At 62.7% G+C, this 19,081-nt stretch overlaps 2 protein-coding genes across 2 annotated transcripts; one reads left to right on the top strand and one right to left on the bottom strand.

The window, feature by feature from the left end:
- Positions 1 to 3,808: 3,808 nt before the first annotated feature.
- Positions 3,809 to 7,983, top strand: TXNIP (thioredoxin interacting protein). The gene is made up of 8 exons (XM_068662960.1): positions 3,809 to 4,292; positions 5,168 to 5,240; positions 5,345 to 5,492; positions 5,836 to 5,938; positions 6,082 to 6,338; positions 6,450 to 6,606; positions 6,729 to 6,877; positions 7,003 to 7,983. Exons 1-8 carry the CDS (start codon positions 4,043 to 4,045, stop codon positions 7,036 to 7,038), a joined length of 1,173 nt encoding a protein of 390 aa, XP_068519061.1. The 5' UTR covers positions 3,809 to 4,042; the 3' UTR covers positions 7,039 to 7,983.
- A 6,980-nt stretch (positions 7,984 to 14,963) lies between these two features.
- Positions 14,964 to 17,541, bottom strand: POLR3GL (RNA polymerase III subunit GL). The gene is made up of 7 exons (XM_068662962.1): positions 17,367 to 17,541; positions 16,300 to 16,429; positions 16,153 to 16,221; positions 15,992 to 16,048; positions 15,820 to 15,893; positions 15,599 to 15,712; positions 14,964 to 15,521 (listed from the first exon to the last, which is right to left on the bottom strand). The coding sequence occupies exons 1-7, from the start codon at positions 17,484 to 17,486 to the stop codon at positions 15,435 to 15,437; spliced, it is 651 nt and encodes a 216-aa protein (XP_068519063.1). The 5' UTR covers positions 17,487 to 17,541; the 3' UTR covers positions 14,964 to 15,434.
- Positions 17,542 to 19,081: the final 1,540 nt, after the last annotated feature.

The raw sequence follows: 19,081 nt of genomic DNA, 5'->3' as shown, positions 1-19,081 counted from the left end.
CAGCTCCGGCTTTCCCCCCCTCTTCTCTGTTGCAAAAACACAATCTGGCCAGAAAGGAGGTGAAGAAATCCCGTCGCAGCAAGGAACCATCTGTTAGGGAGAGCTTTCACGTCATGTTCCTGGCAGGAGCTGGGAATCTGGGCCCTCGGGGGGAAAAATCCTCGCGCTCACGCCCTGCGAGGACTCTTCCCTGTTCAGCAGGGGTTGGGAAGGGGAGAAGGGGCTCCAGCCCCATGCTGTGTGTGCACAGAGCAGCCTGCACAGTGCCTCGCATTGAAGGCAGAGGAAAGCCAGGGCCCTGCTGCGGATGGAAGCAGAAAAAAACCTGATTTGGGTACTGGGGATCTGCGGGATGTGCCCTGAGATTTTTCCAGCCCATTTCACCAAGGGACAACTCAACCCCAAACACCTCCGGAGACCCAGCGGTGTTGTGGCCCCTGCCCCGAGCCAGGCACCGCAACCAAAACTGTTGATTTTTGTTCAAAAGCACGGATGGAAACGCTCCCCTTGCTTCTCTCCTCCCGAACCGAGCCAAATCACTGCCGTGCTCTGGATGCGGCCACAGCCAAACACCAGCGGATCCGAGCAGGGCAGCGGTGTCCTGCCAGCAGCCCCACAGGTCCCCCAGACCCCTCATTTTCCAGCCACACGGCCCCGATAGGATCGGGGTGGGATTTTTTAGGCGCTGGTCCCCACACGCAAACAGCACTGCCAAAGGAAATGCCTCTTCCGCCCCGGCCGCAGAACAGGCACACTCTGTCCCTTCTCCTGGGCCTGTTGTGAATCCCTTCGCGTCCCTCTCTTCCCCTCCTCCCTGCCCTGAACGTGCTGGAAGTCACCATATATGGGGAAAAAAGGCAGAAAACGGCAGCGAGGAGCTCCGGGGAGCTCGGCACCACCGTCTGCGGGGCGCTGGGGGGTGGTCGGGGCAGAGGACGCTGCACCAAGAGGAGCCTGGCTTCTCCTGGCGACCCCGGGTCGTGGCTCCCGATAGCCCACACCAGAAAATAAAGTTTTTATTCCTCAGGGTTTGGCAGGAGAGCAGTTTCCAGCACGGCGTGGCCGTTGCGGAGCCCGGCACCGAAAGCAGAAGGGCGAGCTGCTGAGTCGCGCTGCCCGGTTTCTGCCTCGCTTGAATTCCTTCTCCGTGACCCACTCAGCGGCCCCTGCTTCCCGTGACTCATTTTAGGGCCTTGTTTTCCAGCCCAGCCCTGCTGTTTTCCACCCGCCTTACACCCAGCACACTCAGTTCCTCGTGCAGCTCTCCTCGCCCCAGGCTGGGTACAGCAGGAGGGGACACGGCTCTGGTCGCCCCCCTCACCCACCCGTGTTGCCGCAGCCTCACCCCGAGCTTTTCTCCTTCCCTGTGGCAGCGATCGAGGCCGGGGGGATCCCCTAAACCTCACATCGCCAGTGGGAAGTGAGCTGAGAGGGGGCAAAAGCCTTAAAATAATCATTGGGGGGAGCGAGGAAGCACCCCAAGGGCCGTCCCCTGCCCAGAAATCAAACTGGCCTCTCCTCTGATGTCCTTGTTCTGAAGGGACGTGACATTTTGGGGCTTTTGTATGCAAGCTGAAGTTCGATTTCCAAACCCCCTACTTAACTTGGAGTGCTGCTTGCGTGGGAAACCTCGTGAACCCAAACTCATCCTGAGGAAATCGCAGCTTCCCCTCCTCCTGCGGGAGGACCGCGGAGGCATTTCCAGCCGGATAGAGGTCAGGGGAGCAAAGGGCAGGAGCTGAGCGACAGCTAAAAGCAAATTTGGAGGGGATACAGGAGCTGGAACGTGCCTTGGACCAGATCTTTGGCAAGCTCTTTGGCTTGGGACTTCACTGTCCTTTGACATCGCTGGAATGCGTTTTGCTGTCCGGCCGCAGCCAGGCTGGATTTATCTTTTCTTGGAAGACAGGCCGAGGAGGAAAACGGAGAGGGAAAGCACGAAAAAGGGAACGCTGGGCCCAGAACCAAGCTGGGGGCTTCGGGATCGCGTATCCCAAAGCTGGCAGGGCTGGCGAGAGAGCAAAGCCGCAATTATTAACCCAGCACCTCGAGCCCCAGCAAGAGGCAACGGGGAGAGCTGGCAGCAGGGAAAGGTGCAGGCCCTTCGTTACGCCCCTAATTGTGGAATAATTTCCCCACAGCAGGGAGATCGGCCCCACAGCTTGGCAGGATATCAGTTTATCAGGTCGCCCTCTCAGTTTATGCTCGCAGGTGTGAATTAATGCTGAGGGAAGCAGAAGCCGGGAAGGCGAAAAGCAAAGGGAGGTGTGTGTGTGCCAGAAAGGCACAGACAAACAAGGCCCACGTGAGCCTTGGGGCGAAGGACAAAAGAGACAATTCCTGAAAGGAAAACAAAAAAAAAAAAAGAAAAAAATAAACAAAAAAACCAACACCATCCCTTTCCTCGTTAAGGGTGGGGAGGTTTGGGTGACACCGAAAAGATTGTTCGGCCGTTTCCTCCACTCCCCGCGCTGCCCTTCCTGAGCTGAGGCTTGGGGAAAGCGGCGAAAAAAGCCTAAAAAAAAAGAAAAAAAAGGAAAAGAAAAAGTCAGGAGGGGGGGGACATTGGCTTGGCAAAAATAATTGAGGAAGGAAAATGCAAAGGGGTCGTGAGCGGGGGCCACGGCAGCGCCCCAAATCCCTGTGGGGGAACGGGGCCGAGGAGCTGTGGGGGGGGTAAAAAGGGGTAGGAGGCAGGGGGCAGCTTGTGGTGGGGGGGGTTGTTGATAAGAAAAGAGCCCCCCCGGGGTTGTGTGCCCCCCCCCTGGGGTTGTGTGATGAGCCGTGGTGACGCCGAGGCCCGGTGATCTCAGCCGCGTGCCACCGGTGCTGACACCCCCAGGGTGACGGCTGGAAAGAACCCGGAGTGTGGGGGGGGGTTAAGGGGGGGGGCGTCACGGCCTGCTTTTAGCGGGGTGATGGCGCACGAAAGGGAGGGGTGGGGGGGGTCCCAAAAGTGGGGGGTCCCCAAATCTGGCAGGCAGGGAGGGGGCACAGGACCCTATTGAGGGGGTTCAGGACTCTATTGAGGGGTACGGGGGTCTCTTGTGGGGCACTAGACCCTACTGGGGGGGGGCACAGGACCCTACTGGGGGGGCATAGGGCCCTATTGAGGGGTAGAGGACCCCACTGGGGGGTACAGGACCCTGTTGGGGGGGGGACACAGAACCCTCTGGGGGCTGCAGATGGCGGTGGATGAGGGGAGCCCCCTCACGGCCCCCCCAAAAAACGATGGAGGGAGGCTGAGGGTTGCCCCCCAGCCCCCAATTCCGTGCTTTTTTACCACAAAGAAGGCAGTTTTGGGGGGCGGGGGGGGGACACGACATCACTGGGGGGCTGAGGGAACACAGGAGGTGACTGAGGGGGGATTTGGGGGGGGGGCTGTGGGGTCGCCCCGAGCCCCCCCCCAAACACCTCAGGGCCCGGCCGTGGGCGGGGGGCTCGCCCCCGGCCCTCACAGCGGGGAACAGAACATCCCGTTCCCCGCTCCCCATTGGCCCCCACCACAGCCCGTTCTCACTTCCCATTGGCCCGCCGCGCTGTCACTCCTCCCCACTCCCCGCCCCCGCCCCCGCCTCCCCCAGCCGAGCACACGCTCGCCTCTCCTTCACACGCTGTCCACGCTCCGCAGGCGGCGCGCTGATTGGCCCGCCGGCTTGTAAACAAGGCGGCGGCGGCCAATGGGCGCGCTGATCACGCGAGCAGCACGGCCTGGCCACGCGCCTTCAGCGTGGAGCGCCTGGCATCAACAGGCGCGGGCGGGGGGGAGGCGGGCGGGCGGAGGCTATAAAAGGGAGCGGGCGGGGGGCCGCGGCCAGAGCGCTGAGGGCAGCGAGAGGCGGAGGAGCTACGCAGCGGCTCTACGGCGGGCAGAAAGGGGTTAACCCTCCTGCTTTTTTTTTCTTTTTCTGACTGAAACTAGCCTGTTTCGGGGCTGTTTATAGCCTTTTTTCCTCGTCGCGAGGGAGAAAAAGGTATTTTTGCCCGCCGTCGCTGCTCAGTGCTTCCTCAGGAGCCGTCCGCCTGCCCTCTCGCCTCAGCCATGGTGATGTTCAAGAAAGTCAAGACCTTCCTCTTGGCCTTCAGCGAGCCCGAGAAGGTTTATTGCAGCGGGGAGAAGGTGGCCGGCCGTGTGCTGGTGGAGGTGGCCGAGGTGACTCGCGTCAGCGCCGTCAAGGTGCTGGCCTGCGGGGTGGCCAAAGTCAACTGGGCCAAGGGCCCCCAGCAGTGCCGGCAGGAGATGGAATATCTGCGCTTTGAGGACGTCCTGACCCTGGAGGAACAGCCCACAGGTGAGGGCTCGGGGCTGGGAAAGGGGGGGGGGGGGTGTGGAGGTGTGGTGGGGTGGCCTGGTTGTGCCCCCCCCACTTGGGGGTGGGGTGGCCTGGTTGGGGGTTTTTGGGGGAGTTTTGGGGTGGGAGGGCTGAGGGGTGAAAGTGGAAGTTGGGCGGTGGCTGGGGGCTGGGAGAAATGAGGAAATGGGTAGGGGCGTCCCAGCTGGGAAAGGGGAAAGGTGAGGGTTTGTGTGCCCTGCCAGGAGACCAGAACAAAACCAGCAGCTGGGTGTTGATGTGGCTGGGAGCAGGCAGAGTGAGATGGGTTTGGGCTGGATGCCGCACAGCAGCGGGAGCTGAGCCTGGTGCCTGCAACAGGTAGCCAGGGAGGGGCCCGCACAGACGGTGCCAGAGGCGAGGAGTTCCCAGGGCACGGAGAACTTCCCCTCCCTGCCCTCAGCCTCCTCGCTGGGCTGGCTCCAGGGTAGGCAGGGAGAGGGAGTTGGCAGCGTCCCGGGAGAGGAGATACACCTGGGCTGATGCGAAATCTCAGAGATAAACAGCGAGGAAAGAAGTTTGGAGTTGGGCACTCCTCCAAAGTGTAAGCAGGGGGAGGCAGTGGGGAGGGGTGAGGCAGCCTGAGCTGAAGCAGATTGTGTTTGTGGCCTCAGCTGCGGATGTTGAAAGAGGAAGTGAAAGTGCTGCTCGCTTCGTGAGGACATGGAGTTCTGTGGTGGTTGGGGGACAGGTGTGGGAGGCTCTTAGCAAGCAGCTAATGCTGCTCCAGCTCATGCAGCGTCTGGCTTGATCGCTGCATGGGTAAGCACAAAGGGGATAATGCTTAAGAACAATGCCCCGGGGCTTCACTTAATGCTCCCCTCTTCTTTTCCCAGATGAGGATGGTTCTGTAATCCTGAGACCTGGGAACAAATACGAGTACAAATTCGGATTCGAGCTTCCCCAGGGGTAAGTATCACACAAATGTGGTCTCTGAGGAAAAAACAAACTGCAGTTTTATGGGAAACTCTGTTACTGCCTCAGAGGTGCCTAACAGGTGTTTGTCTTCTCAGGCCTCTTGGTACAAGCTTCAAGGGGAAGTACGGCTGCGTGGATTACTGGGTGAAGGCCTTCCTCGAGCGCCCGTCCTTTCCCACGCAGGAGACAAAGAAACGCTTCGAGGTCATGGACCCCGTTGATGTGAACACCCCGGAGCTGCTGGTGAGTGCTGCTGTGCCTTGCCACCCTCAGGAGGTTTGGGTGCCAGAGGGTGTGGGGAGAGGCGCTTAGGTGGGGTCACTCCGACCTCTAATTAAGACGTTCTTAATGGGCTTTGTTGCTGAGCGGGGATTAAGTGCTTAGTTCCTAAGAAGTCTTAGTCACTTCTCGAACCCTGCACCTGGGCAGGTGAAGTGAGGCGGTTGGGCCTTCATTTCCCTGCAAGACACTCGAGCCTCACGGGGAATTTTGAAGCTGAGATCCCAAAGTAGTGGGGGGAGGAGGTGAATTGGCCTGGGGGCAGCAGGCAGGTTGCATCCAGTTAACCCTCTACTTTTCTCCACAGTCCCCAGTGGCTGCCAAGAAGGAGAAGAAGGTGTCCTGCATGTTCATTCCTGATGGCCGCGTGTCAGTCAGCGCCCAGATCGACAGGAAGGGCTTCTGTGAAGGTAGGAGCCTGCCTGGCTCGAGGAGCGAGGGGTGGTGGGATGAGGCTGGGGGAAGGTTGAACCAGTGCGTGGCGACTCAAACGGGCATACCCCAAGGGAAAAGGCCGGGATGTCCTAAATTCGAGCTGTCCTTTCCTCCCCAGGTGATGAGATTTGCATCAACGCCGACTTCGAGAACACCTGCTCCCGTATCGTGGTGCCCAAAGCAGCCATCATCGCCAAGCACACCTACCTGGCCAACGGGCAAACCAAGGTGTTCACTCAGAAGCTCTCCTGCGTCCGGGGCAACCACATCATCTCGGGCATGTCGGAGTCTTGGCGGGGCAAAACCATCCGAGTCAAGAAGCTGAAGCCTTCCATCCTGGGCTGCAACATCCTGCGCGTGGAGTATTTCCTGCAGGTGAGTGCCTGGGGCTGCTGACTCCACGTCCTTGCTCCTCAGCAAAGGGGTAAATTTGGGCTGTTTTTGGTCTCGACATCGCCTAACCCCGCTCCTCGCTCATCCCTGCAGATCTACGTCAGCGTCCCGGGCTCCAAGAAGATCATTTTGGAGCTGCCCCTCGTCATCGGCAGCCGCTCGGGCATCGGGAGCCGCAGCTCCAGCATGGCCAGCCAGACCAGCTCCGAGATGAGCTGGGTGGACCTCAACCTGCCGGATGCTCCAGAAGGTGAGGGGGGGGCACAGCAACAGCAGGGTGGGGGGGCTCTTTGGGGTGCCCCACACCTACCACAGACACTTTTTTTGGGGTGCTTTGAGGCAATCCTCACCCTTTTCCTCCTCGCCTTGCAGCACCCCCTTGCTACCTGGACATCGTGCCTGAAGACCACCGCCTGGAGAGCCCGACCACCCCTCTCCTCGACGACCCCGACAGCTTCGACAGCCCCATCTTCATGTACGCCCCCGAGTTCAAGTTCATGCCGCCGCCCACCTACACCGAGGTGAGCCCCCGGGGGTGGCCGCTGGGATTTGGGGAGATTTGGGGAGCAGAGGATTTTGGGGTGGGGGCCGGGCATGGTTCTGGATGCCTGGAATCATCTCAACGACCTCTTGGCTTCTCCCCCAGGTGGATCCCTGCGTCGCCAACAACAACGTGCAGTGAGTGCCGAGAGGAAGTCGCTCTCCCACTTCTTTTTTTTTGGACTCTGCCCCTGCCGTGGGACCTGGCAGCCGCCCAGGCTGGCGTCTTCCTGGGAGCCCTGCTGCAGGAGCGGCCGCGCGAAGGGCGCCCGGTGCCGCGCGACAGCTCCCTGGGAGGCTCCGGGGCGTGCGTGGAAAAGGGGTTGAAGTGTCTTCGAGTTTTGTGTGTTCCCCTCGTGTGCCGGCTGCCTCGGCGCGTACGAGAAACCCTCCTGTGTGGTTCGGGGGTTGTTCGGGACCTTGCTCACAGCCAAAGTCTTCCAAAAAGAAAAAAAAAAAAGCAAAAAAAAAAAAGCAAAACCACAAAACCAAACCAAATACCAAGGTGCTCACGTGGAAACGGGCAGAAGCTGGCGGGTGCGTGGTGCACGGGAGGTGTCGGTGCCTCAGACACCGCGGTCCCAAATTTTTTCGGGGAGGAGAGGCGGGTGCCAGCCTGGAAGGACTTGAAGTGGTGTCAGTTTGTCAGTTTTTGGGAAACCATCGGTGACGCCGTCCCGGGATGGATGCGACACCTCGGGAGTGTGTCAGGGAAGACCCCGAGCGTGCGGAGGACGATTGTGGCCGAACCTGGCCCCAAAACTTCATCTCCTGGTGCCAAAATGCCCCCGACTCGGCTGAGGCTGGGCTGCTCTGTGTGGAAAAGGCGAAACCAAAACCCGGCCGTGAATTTTTTGCCGCTGTTGCCCCCTCGGTGCCCAGTCAGGGTGGGGATGGCCCCCTGTAGGGCCAAGCTCTTATGGGGTGCAGGGGCGTGGAGCGGCTGCTGACTCCTTTGTACAGCTGTTTTTGTATCTTTTTGGGAGGGAGGGGGATAAGAAGTGAAAAAAAAACTTTATATTTTGTACTGCTGACGTTCTACGAGCCCCTGTGGGGCGAAGTTTTTAATAAAGTTTTCTCAAAGTGACGTCGTTGTGGGGTCTCTGACTTGGGGTGTGCGGAGGGGAATTTGGGAGAGTGGGGTGGGGGTGTCCTGAAGCCCCCTGTGGGACCTGAGGTGTTGTCCCCATGTCCCCATCCCTGCCCCACACACCTCTAGCACCCATGGGTGCACCTTGAAGAATCCAGGTGGGTTTTGGGGCTGGATCAGCCAAAAACTGCCCTCTCTCAGTGCCCCACTGTGTGGCGAGAGGAAAACCCACTGCTTGGTTCAAAATCGCTTCATTTTACCCCAAATTCACCTTGACAACCGGCCCTGTACCTGCAGCAGGAGCATCCCAGCCCTGTGGGTCCCTGAGGGACCGGGGACCCCACAAAAAACCCCGTTGAGGTGGACGCAGCTCCAGGAGGTGGGGAAGGGGAAACTGAGGCACGGAGCGGGAGCCGCCGATCCCAGTGGGGTGGGAAAAATTCCCGCTCCCCATCACCGCGGGGCTGTTGTGGCAACGCGGCCCCTTCTCCCGGCCCTTTTTTGGGGGATGTGGGTGAAAGTTGACGGAAAATCTGACGGGGGCGGCGTGACGCTCGCTACCTGCAGCCCTCCAGGAACGGGGCCCGGATCCCTCGAGAGGAAAAACAGCCCCCGCGCCGCCCGACCTTGGCCCCCCCTCACCCGTCCCCTACTTGGCACGGGTGCCCCCTCCCTCACCAAGCACCCCATGGGGCTGCGGGACCCCCTTGGGCACCGCGAGCACCCCATAGCACCCCACACCAAGACCTCCGTGCCTCAGTTTCCCCACCCTGCCCGCTGCAGCCCCCCACGTTCCCCCTGTTTGTCCGTCCCCCCCCCGGCCCTATAGCTGGTCCTTATCTCGCTGCAGCCGGCACGGCGCGGCACGGGGGGGCCTTATCAGCTGGATGCCGGCGGCTCCGGCTGTGCCAGGCCAGCACGGCCCCATAGGACGAACCCCGGCCCCATAGGACGAGCCCTGGCCCCATCCCCGGACCCCATCCCATAGCCCCGGCCCCGTCCCTGAGCCCCGTCCCCAAGCCCCAGCCCCGTCCCCGAGCCCCATCCCTGACCCCAAACCCCATCCCATAGCCCTGTCCCCAAGCCCCATCCCCGACCCCAAACCCTGTCCCCGTCCCCAACCCCAAGCCCTGTCCCCATCCCCGTGCCCCGTCCCCATCCCTGACCCCAAGTCCCTGCCACCGGTGGCGCAGCGAGGTGCTCGGCACCCTTTTTTCCACCAGCCCCGTTTCACCATTTCCCGTTTCCCCAAATTATTATTTTTTTTTTATTACCCACGAACAAAAATCACACAAAAAAAAAAACACCCTCCCCCGGGACAAACGGGACCCAGATTTGCCATTTCTGGACCCAAACCAGCCCCTCTTGGGGCCTGCCCAAGCGTTTGGGGTCGGGGAGCCCCCGGCACCGCTCGGGGTTTATCTCCCAGCCCCAGCCCCGTGGCGCTTATCTCATGGGGTCCAGCTGGGGGACATCAGGGCACCCCGTGTCCCCGGGACGTCACGTCCCCATCCCATACCCACAGCTCCGTCCCCCCCCTCCTCACTATGGGGCTGTTTTTGGGGTGCTGGGACCCCCCACGGCACAGCCTCCCCCCCGCACCCATGGGTGCCAGGCTCAGGGTGCCCTCTGCCCACTGCCCCCCTCCTCCCAGCTTCGCCCCCACCCGTGCCTCAGTTTCCCTTTGTGGGGTTGATGCCCCCGTGGGATGGGATTTTTTTTTTTGGGGTGGGGGGACACCGAGCCGCTGTCCCCGTGCCCGGCTGGCACGGCCGCAGGGCCGGGCTGCCCTCCAAGCAGGTGAAGGGGGAGCCCGGCTCCAGCCCAAGTAGGGGCAGGAAAATCTTTATAGGGTGGGGGCCGCAGCCAGATGGGGGTCCGGGGGGGCACCCCCAAAATAACCCCACAGCGCTGCGCACCCACCGGGGGAGGCACCCCCAGACCCCTTTTTTGGGACCTGCCCCAGCCCCTGGCGTGGATCTGCCCCGCTCAGGGGCAAGAGGAAACGCTGAGACCCTACAATAAACAAAGGTGAGGGTGGTGTTTTTTTGGGGGTGTTTTCTTTATTTTTTTATTGTTTTGTTGTCCCACTGCGCCATTCGGGGCACGCTGCCAGGCGGGGCCGGTGGCCACCTCGCCGGGGCCACTGCCAGCCCCCTTTGGGTGCCAGCCGAGCCCCGGAGCTGCAGCCTCAGCACATCTGTGCGCCCGCGCCCCGCTTTATGGCCCCGATAAAAACCGATTCGGGCCATAAAGAGGGGAGGGGAGGAAAAAAAAAAACAAAAAACAAAAAACATAAAAACAAAAAAACAACACTTTGGCGGGGGGGGCACACCAACTCGCGCCGTGCGCCGCAGCGAGTGGCACCGTGCCCCGGCACACCCGGGGGGCAATGGGGTCGGGTCTCAGCCCCACATCACCCCCAGCCCCATAGTGGCCCCATTGCTGGGAGGGGGCTGGGGGGGGGGGATTTATTTGCCCCCCCCCTCCCTGCCCAGCTGTCCCTCCCCAGGCAGGGATTTTTCCAGCGAGCTGTTTACCACGATGCGAGCTGGGGGCGAGCCACCGCTGCGCCCTACAAGGACTCGACGCCGAGCCCCCTGCAACGGGACACTGCTGCCGGCACCGGGAGCGGCTCGGCCGTGGCTAAATTGGGCTAAATTGAGCTATTTTTGGAAAAAAAAGGGCTCGAAGCCCCTCTGCGCCCTGCCAAGGGGGACCCCGCGCACAAGGCAGGGGGTTGGGGGTCTCTTGTCCCCTGGAGCCACCCCAAGGGCTGGAGCGCTGTCCCTCTCTCTGTCCGTCCCCGTGTCCGTCCCGCACGATGCCACCCACCCTGTGTCCCCCCCCCCACCCCATCCTGGGGGCTGCTGCAGGATTTGGGGCTCCGTTGCCCCCCCCCGGGACAAGCAGAAGGAACCGGCGGGGGTCCCAAGGGGTCCCAAGAGGAGCTCCCCGCTGCGCACCAGGGCGAGCAGGGATGGGGCTGGGGCCGAGCCGAGGCCCCAAGGGGACAAAATATTTTTGGGGGGCCCAGAGCAGAGCCCCCCCCATGCACCCCCCGCTCCTGATGCCGCTCGGCAGCCCCGCAGCTGGCTGCTCGCCCCGGCTGCTGGCACGGGGCCCGCGTTGGCTCCGGCCCCGTTGCGCAGCGGCTCCAACTGGGCCAAAGGTCCCGGGCGGCTCAGCCCCCCCCACGGCCAAGCCTCAGCCCCGGGGGGGGGACGGTGACGACCCCAAAACCCTCAGCGGGGTGCAGAGGGGATGCTCCGGGCACGGGGATTTGGGGTCCCCATGGATTTTGGGGTGCCTCGTCCTGCCTTCGCTGCTCCGTGCGCCCGGGGTGCGCCCCTCGGCACCCCCCCAGCACCTCGGGGTCGGGGCTCAGCTCCTCGCCTCCACATTTTTTTACCATTTATTATTATTTTTTAACCATTTATTATTACCTTTTTTACCATTTATTATTTTTTTCACCATTTATTATTTTTTTTCACCATTTATGATTTTTTTTTTCACCATTTATTATTTCCCCCCCCCCCCCAAAGAACAAATACCCGAGTCACTTGATCCGGGCCGCAGGTTTCCAGGTCACTTGTTTACGGCCGGGTTTTTTTGGGGGGGGCTCTGCCAGCTCCAAATTTTTTTTTTTTTTTTTTTTCCTTTTTCACTTTCTAGTCCTCGATGTCCTCCTCTGGAAACTATTTGCTCGGCAGCTGCCTTTGCTCGGCGGCGCTGCCGGAAGGCGCTCGCGGCCCCCCCCCGACTATTTTGGCTGCGCTGCGGTCGCTGCCTTCCCCTCCTCGCCTCCTGCAGCAAAGTGGGGCAAAGGCCACGGCGAAAAGGGGGGGGGGGCTCATCCTAGGGCCGGGGGGGGCGAAAATCCTTGGGTGAACGGGCAGGGTCGCGATGCCAAGGCGAGATTTTTTGGGGCGCTGCCCCCCCCCCAAAAAAAAATCCGGGTTCGCCCTGGGCGCAATCTGGGAAAGGAGCCGTGGGGTGCGCAGGAGGCTGAATTTATCTTGCCCCCCCCCCCCCAGGAGCCCTCCAAATTCTGCCGGGGGGGATTCGGTTCGCAGCGGGCAGCCGGCCCGAGCGCTGACATTCGCCCGCCGACCTTTACGAGGTTGGTTTTTTTTTTTTGGGGGGGGGGGGGCACCGCCAAGACCTGCTGAACTTCTCCACTTTTCCGTTTAATTTTAGCTGCGCTCCCGGTGAGCTCGCCAAGGTCACTCCTGGCCCGGCCCCCCCCCCCCCCCGGGGCCCCCCCCCCGATCCGTGTTGGGAAGGTGGTGGCGGGTGCTTACCGGAGCCCCCCCCCCAAAAAAAACGAAGCCAATTTGGGGAAAGGGCGAGCGCCATGGGCTGCGGTGGGCGGCACGTGGGGAGTGTCCCGTGCCCAGTCCTGCACCCCCACCCCAAATCCTGCACCCCCGCCCCAAATCCTGCACCCCTGTCCCAAATCCTGCACCCCCACCCCAAATCCTGCACCCCCGCCCCAAATCCTGCACCCCTGTCCCAAATCCTGCACCCCCACCCCAAATCCTGCACCCCCATTTCCCAAATCCTGCACCCCCATCCCAAATCCTGCACCCCCATCCCCAATTCTGCACCCCCACCCCAAATCCTGCACCCCCTGACCCCAATCCTGCACCCCCATCCCCAATTCTGTACATCCTGTCCCCAATCCAGCACCCCCATTTCCCAAATCCTGCACCCCCGTCCCCAAATCCTGCACCCCCCATCCCAAATCCTGCACCCCCATCCCCAATTCTGCACCCCCATCCCCAATCCTGCGCCCCCTGTCCCCAAACCTGCACCCCTTGACCCCAAACCTGCACCCCCCTGTCCCCAGCCCATTTCATCCCAGCCCTAATCCTGCACCCCCTTGACCCCAATCCCGCACCCCTGTTCCCAATCCTGCACCCCCTGACCCCAATTCCGCACCCCCATCCCCAATCCTGCACCCCCTGTCCCCAATCCTGCCCCCCCTGTCCCCAGCCCCTCACCCCCCCGGCTCTCAGGAGGCTCTGGGAGCACCCCATGGCCGATGACCCTTTGTGGGGTGCAGCAGGGATTCGGGACCTGCCCCTTCCCCATCATCATCAGCAGGACACGGGGTGGAGTGGGGGGGCTGATCCCCCCCCCACCCCACCTCAAACTTCAGCCTCTGCCCCCCACAACCCCAAACCCTTGCTCCGAAGCCCCCAAATTACGGGGGCGACCCTGAACGGGGGGCCCCAAAACCACCTCCCTCCACCCATATAGGGCCCGAATCCTTCGCCTGGCCCCCCCCCAGGGGGAAAAACCCCAAAACTGGGAGCCGGGGGGGCCACGGCGCAGCAGCGAAGGGGTGAAAACAGCGGCGAGCGGCGGCGCACGAGGAGCCCACGCGCCCGCTGCGTGCAGGAAGAGGCCCCCCCCTTGCCCCCCCCCTCTTCCTCTTCTTCCTCCTCCTCTGGGGAAACTGAGGCACGGAGAGAGGCCACGGCAGCGGTTTTGGGGTCCTGGGGGTGCGGAGGTTCCCCCATTAAATTATAGGGGGGGGGCAGTGAGGGTCCCCCAGCTCCGTGCCCAAAGTCCTGGGTGTGGGAGCTGGGCACGGGTGGGGTCATTCCCAGCCCCAAATTCCCCCCCCCCCCGGCTTTGACTCACCCCATTACTCACCCCTGGGGCTGTTTTTTCCTTGGGGTGGGGCCGGATCCTCCTCCTCGTGCCCCATTAATGGGGGGGGTCCCGGTATCTGTGAGCCCCCCCCCTCCCCAAAACAGGGCGCAGACCCCCGGAGCTGGGCAGGGCCCCCCCCCCCCCCCAGCTGGTGGCTTTCAGATTTTTTTTTTGGGGGGGGGGACACACCCATGGGGCATCTCTCGGTTTTGGGGACACCCCAAAAGAGGGCTGGGGGGGTGTGGGGGGGGCAAACCACACAAAAATTGCAGCTTGACCGTTTCCAGCAGTTTTAGCACCGATTCCCACCCTGCCCCCCGGGGGGGGGGGAAAAGGGCCACAAACGGGCTCTGCCCCCCCCCACCCCGACATCAGCACCCGTCACCCCCCCGGGGACCCCCCCAGCCCCCCCAGGGCTCCAACGCATTTTTAGTGCCTGGGAGCTGAAAATCAAAACCATGAACAGGAACCTCATGGGGGGGGGGGCACGGGGGGGTCACGGCACTTCCCCATCACATGAGGATCCCGTGAGTGCCCCCCCCCCACAGCCACTACCGGCTTTTTTTTTGGGGGGGGGTACAAATCACCCCCACACCCCCCCAAAGCTAGGGGGTGGCGGCAGATAAATGGGGGGGGGGTCAATGGGGATGTGGGGATGGGGCCCCCCCAAAAAGAAATCTCACTTCGCAGCCTCCTGCTCCCACACCCTATATTGGGGGGGGAGGTCTGGGGGTGCTATTTGTGACCCCCCCCAAAAAAAAAACCACACAGGTGTGCAGGGCCCAGCACCCAAGGGTGCTCCCAGCACCCAAGGGTGCCCGGCCTCCGCTATGGGGCACCCATAGGGGTTAAAATGGGGGGGGGGGGTTGAAGGGTGGGGGGGGGCAGGTCCCGTCCCATCACGCCACCCCACAACAGCAGGTGAAGGCGCCAGCAACCCTACAATAACAACAGGCTGCTCACGAGACCCTACAATAACAAGGGCTGGGCAAACAACCCTACAATAACTAACCCTAAATAAACACCCAGCCCTGTTTGCCCAGCAGCTCCGCGCCGCCATAATGGGGGGGGGGCCCGGGGGGGGGGGGGGGGGCAATACGGATTTGGGGTCCCTGTAGGGTTTTGGGGAGACCCTAAATTATGAGGGGACCCCGGCAGCACCTTGCTGGGCTTGGGACCCCCCCGCCCTAGAAGGGGGCAAGGAGCTGAGCCCCCCCCCCCCCGAACCATGCAGGGATGGGGGCAGCTCGGGACCCCCCCCCTTATTTATTTTTTTTATCCCCCCCTCCCAATCCCCAAAAGTTGGAGGCCACATGAAAAACCCCAATTTTAATCCACCCAAATCGGTAAAAAAGCTCCAAACGTTAAAAAACTGTTAAAAATTGGGGGGGGGGGCACATGACATTTTCCCCCAAAACATCACGGGGGGGGCATGGTCACCCCCCAGCCCCACTCTTTCCCCCCCCCACCCCAAAATCAAACACAGCCCGTTAAAAAACACCCCCACACCCCCCTCCCGCAGGGGTTGGGGCCCCCCCAGGACCCCCGAACTGGGGGGGGGGGGCAGCAGGGTCAACCCCCCCCCAAAAAAATACCACCCCTGGTGGGGGGGGGCACCCAGCACTGCAGCACCCATCCCTGGAGCACAAGTGCCACCTGCCGGCCACCCTGACTGGGAGCACTGGGGGCACCAGTATGGGGGTACTGGGGATACTGGGACCCCCCCTCAGTGGGGGGGGGGCTGGGGGGGGCGCAGGGCCCCCCCGATACCCTGTGGGGGGGGGTCAGTAAACGGCCTCGTCCATGTTGTCGTCGCTGTCACCGCCGAAATCCTCCCCGTTGTCGAAGTAGGACATGATGTAGTCGGTCTCCTGGGGGGGGCAGGGAGAAGCCGTGAGACCCCCCCCAAAAAAAAACCCACCCCCAAAATTCCCCCCCCCCCCCTCACCTCCTCGTGCTCCTCCTCGTCGTACTCCTCCTCCTCCTCCTCCTTGCCTTCCTCCTCCTCCTCCTTCTCCTCTTCCTCCTCCGAGGTCACCTCCTCCTCCTTCTTCTCCAGGCTCTGGGGGGGGGGGGGGGGGACATTCAGCCGTGAACCCCCCCCCAAAATGCCCCCCCCCAGCACTAATTTATCGGGGGGGGGCACATCGGAGCCTTCGGCCTCGTTACCTCCAGCTTCTTGATGGCCTCCTCCTTGTCCAGCGCCGCCCGCTGCTTGGGTTTGGGGACGAGGACGGTGGTCCCTGGAGGGGGGGGGGACACGGGGGGGGGCAGGGGGAGCGTCACCCACCCTGGGGGGGGTCACACACACAAATAGGGGGGGGGGACACGGGGTACTCACGGCCCTTCCGCAGCCTCCGCACCCGAATCTTCAGCTCCCGCGGCAGCCGCCTCCAGTCTGGGGGGGGGGGGGGGGGGAAACAGGGGCTGGATCAGCCCCCCCCCTAAACCCCCCCCTCCCTAAAAAAGCCCCCCCCCACCCCAAAAAATAACCCCAAGTACCTGGGTTCCAATCGATGGCGCCGTCAATGGGGTTGGAGACCTGGTACTTGTCCGAGTAGCGCTCGATGTCTGCGGGGTGAGGGGGGGCATCAGTGGGGTTTTTGGGGTCCGGGGGGGTCCCTAAATTCTTTTCCCCCCCCCCGGTACCTCTGCGGGGTGCCCCCGGTTTGATGAAGTAGGGCAGGTTCCTCATGGCGCCGCGCAGCTCCTGCTTGAGGGCCAGCATGTACTCCAGCTCCTCGCCCCCCGGCAGCGGCACCGGGCGGTACTCCACGGGCTGGGGGGGGGCACGGGGGGGCGGGACCCCAAATGTCACCCTAAATGTCACCTCAATTGTCACCCCAACTGGCACCCTGACTGGCACCCTGACTGTGACCCCAACTGTCACCCCAATTGTCACCCCAAATGTCACCCCAATTGTCACCCCAATTGTCACCCCAATTGTCACCCCAACTCTCAACTGGACTGGTACCCCAATTGTCACCCCGGCACCCCAATTGTCACCCCAATTCTTGCCCTAACTGGCACCCCAAACATCACCCCAATTGTCACCCCAATTGTCATCCTAACTGGCACCCTGATTGTCACCCCAATTGGCACCCCAACTCTCACTCCAATTGTCACCCCGACTGTCACCCCGCCTGGCACCTCAATTGTCACCCCAACTCTCACCCCAATTGTCCTCCTGTCACCCCAACTGTCACCCCACCTGGCACCCGCCAGGTGGGCCTGGCACCCCAAATGTCACCCTGCCATCCCAACTGTCACCCCCAATTGTCACCCCCAACTCCCATCCTGTCACCCCACTTGTCACCCTGACTGTCCCCCCGACTCCCACCGTCACCCCAACTGCCACCGTCACCAAGCGTCACCCAAACTGCCACCCTGATTGTCACCCTGTGCCCCCAATTGTCACCCTGTCAGCCTAACCGCCACCCCAACTGTCCCCGTCCCCCCAGTTGTCACCCCATCACCCCAACTCCCATCTTGTCCCCCCATTGTCCCCCCAAGCGTCACCCCAACTGTCCCCCTGTCCCCCCAGCTGTCACCCTAACTGCCCCCCCAATTGCCCCCCCAACTCCCATCCCGTCCCCCCCCTTGTCACCCCGACTGTCCCCCCGACTCCCACCCTTTCCCCCCAAGTTGTCCCCCAGGGGGGCTGCGCGCCCCACTCTCGGGTTGTGTCCCCCCCCCCCAGCCCCCCCAAAACTCACCGGGAAGAGGGGGGAGGGCTGTAGGGTGGGGGGGGGCAGCGCGTCCCCCTTCCCGATGCCCACGGCCTCCACGTTGAAGGTCAGCTGCCCGCGGCCCCGGCCCCGGCCTCGGCCCGCCATGGGGGGGTTGGGGGGGGGGCACGGAGCCCGGGGGGGCTGTGGGGGGGGCACAGAGCACGGGAGGGGGTGGCCGGGGAAGGGGGGGCAAGGGGGGGACAAGGGGGAAGCCTAAGGGAGAAGGGGGACCCCTAAAAAGGGAGATGGGGGGGGATGGGGGCAGCCCTAAAATGGGATATGGGGGGGGGGCAGTCCTAAAATGGGATATGGGGGGCAATGGGATGGGGCATCCCTAAAAAGGGATTGGGGGGGGCAGCCCTAAAGGAACACGGGGGGACAATGGGATGGGGTGCCCCTAAAGGGATACGGGGGGGCCCTAAAAGGATACGGGGGGGCCAAAATGGATATGGGGGGGGGCAGCCCTAAAAAGGGAACCCCTAAAAAAGGATGGGGGGGCACCCATAAAGGGATAGGGGAGGGCCCTAAAGGGACATGGGGGGGCAATGGGACGGGGCACCCCTAAGGGGATACGGGGGGGGGGGGCCCTAAAGGACACGGGGGGGCCCTAAACAGGCACATGGCGGGGGGGGGGAAAGGGATGGGGCCCCCCTAAGGGACACAGCAGGGCTGGGGGGGGGGCGGGGACCCCCTCATGGCCCCGGGGCCGCTCCCCCCGAGGCTCAGCCCCCCCCGGGCCCCCCCCGAGCCCCCCCCCCGGTGCCGGTCCCGGTGCGCCCCCCCCGGGTCCCAGCTCGGCCCCGTACCTGCACTGCGCATGCGCCGCGGCGCTACGCGCGGCCGGGGTGGGAGGGGGGAGTACGGAAGGGCGAGGGCCGCGCTGATTGGTGGGAGGCGGAGCCAATCAGAAGGCGGAGAGGGAAAAGGGGGCGGGGAAAGGGGCGGGGCGAGGGGAGATGAATGGGGCAGGGAGGGGATGAATGGGGAGGGGAAAGGGGGGGGGGAATGGGGTAAATGGGGTAAATGGGGGGGGACTGGGGGGATTGGGGGGGATGGGGTGAATGGGATTGGGGTTGGGATTGGGATTGGGATGGGATGGGATAGGATGAATGGGGGGTGGGATGGGGTGAATGGGGCAGGAATAGGGTGAATGGGGATGGGGTGAATGGGGGTGGGATTGGGGGGGATTGGGGAGTGATGGGGGGGACTGGGGGGATTGGGGGGGATGGGGTGAATGGGAGTGGGATGAGGATGGGGATTGGGATTGGGATTGGGATGGGATAGGATTAATGGGGGGGTGGGATGGGGTGAATGGGGCGGGGATAAAATGAATGGGGATGGGGTGAATGGGGTGGGATTGGGATTAGGATTGGGATGGGATGGGATGGGATGGGATGGGATGGGATGAATGGGGGGGTGGGATGGGGTGAATGGGATGGGGATGGGGTGAATGGGGGTGGGATTGGGATTGGGGTGGGGATGCAATGGGACAGGATGGAATGGAGACTGGGACGGGATGGGACGGGATGGGATGGGATGGGATGGGATGGGACGGGACGGGACAGGGACGAAGGACACCTCAGTAGTGTCTGGCTGTAGGGCCAGAGACCAGGCTGAAGACATTAATGGGAAGAGGAGCGGGCAGAAGGGGTGGGGGGGGCTCCTGCCCCAACACCCCAGCCCCGTGGTGCCCCCCCAGC

Source organism: Anas acuta, chromosome 28 (assembly GCF_963932015.1).
Source record: "Anas acuta chromosome 28, bAnaAcu1.1, whole genome shotgun sequence".
NCBI classification, from domain to species: Eukaryota; Metazoa; Chordata; class Aves; order Anseriformes; family Anatidae; genus Anas; species Anas acuta.
Note: the sequence above shows the minus strand (reverse complement) of the source record. Positions and strands in the feature narration are given on the sequence as shown.

What these genes read in the sequence shown, in the direction of transcription:
- TXNIP (XM_068662960.1), top strand. Translation starts at nt 4,043, where the DNA reads ATGGTGATGTTCAAGAAAGTCAAGACCTTCCTCTTGGCCTTCAGCGAG. An exon ending in TGAACACCCCGGAGCTGCTG is followed by an intron (nt 5,493 to 5,835) that starts GTGAGTGCTGCT and finishes TTTTCTCCACAG; the next exon opens with TCCCCAGTGGCTGCCAAGAA. An exon ending in GCGTGGAGTATTTCCTGCAG is followed by an intron (nt 6,339 to 6,449) that starts GTGAGTGCCTGG and finishes TCATCCCTGCAG; the next exon opens with ATCTACGTCAGCGTCCCGGG.
- POLR3GL (XM_068662962.1), bottom strand. Translation starts at nt 17,486, where the DNA reads ATGGCGGGCCGAGGCCGGGGCCGGGGCCGCGGGCAGCTGACCTTCAAC. An exon ending in ACCGGGGGCACCCCGCAGAG is followed by an intron (nt 16,222 to 16,299) that starts GTACCGGGGGGG and finishes CTCACCCCGCAG; the next exon opens with ACATCGAGCGCTACTCGGAC. An exon ending in ACGAGGAGGAGCACGAGGAG is followed by an intron (nt 15,522 to 15,598) that starts GTGAGGGGGGGG and finishes TGCCCCCCCCAG; the next exon opens with GAGACCGACTACATCATGTC.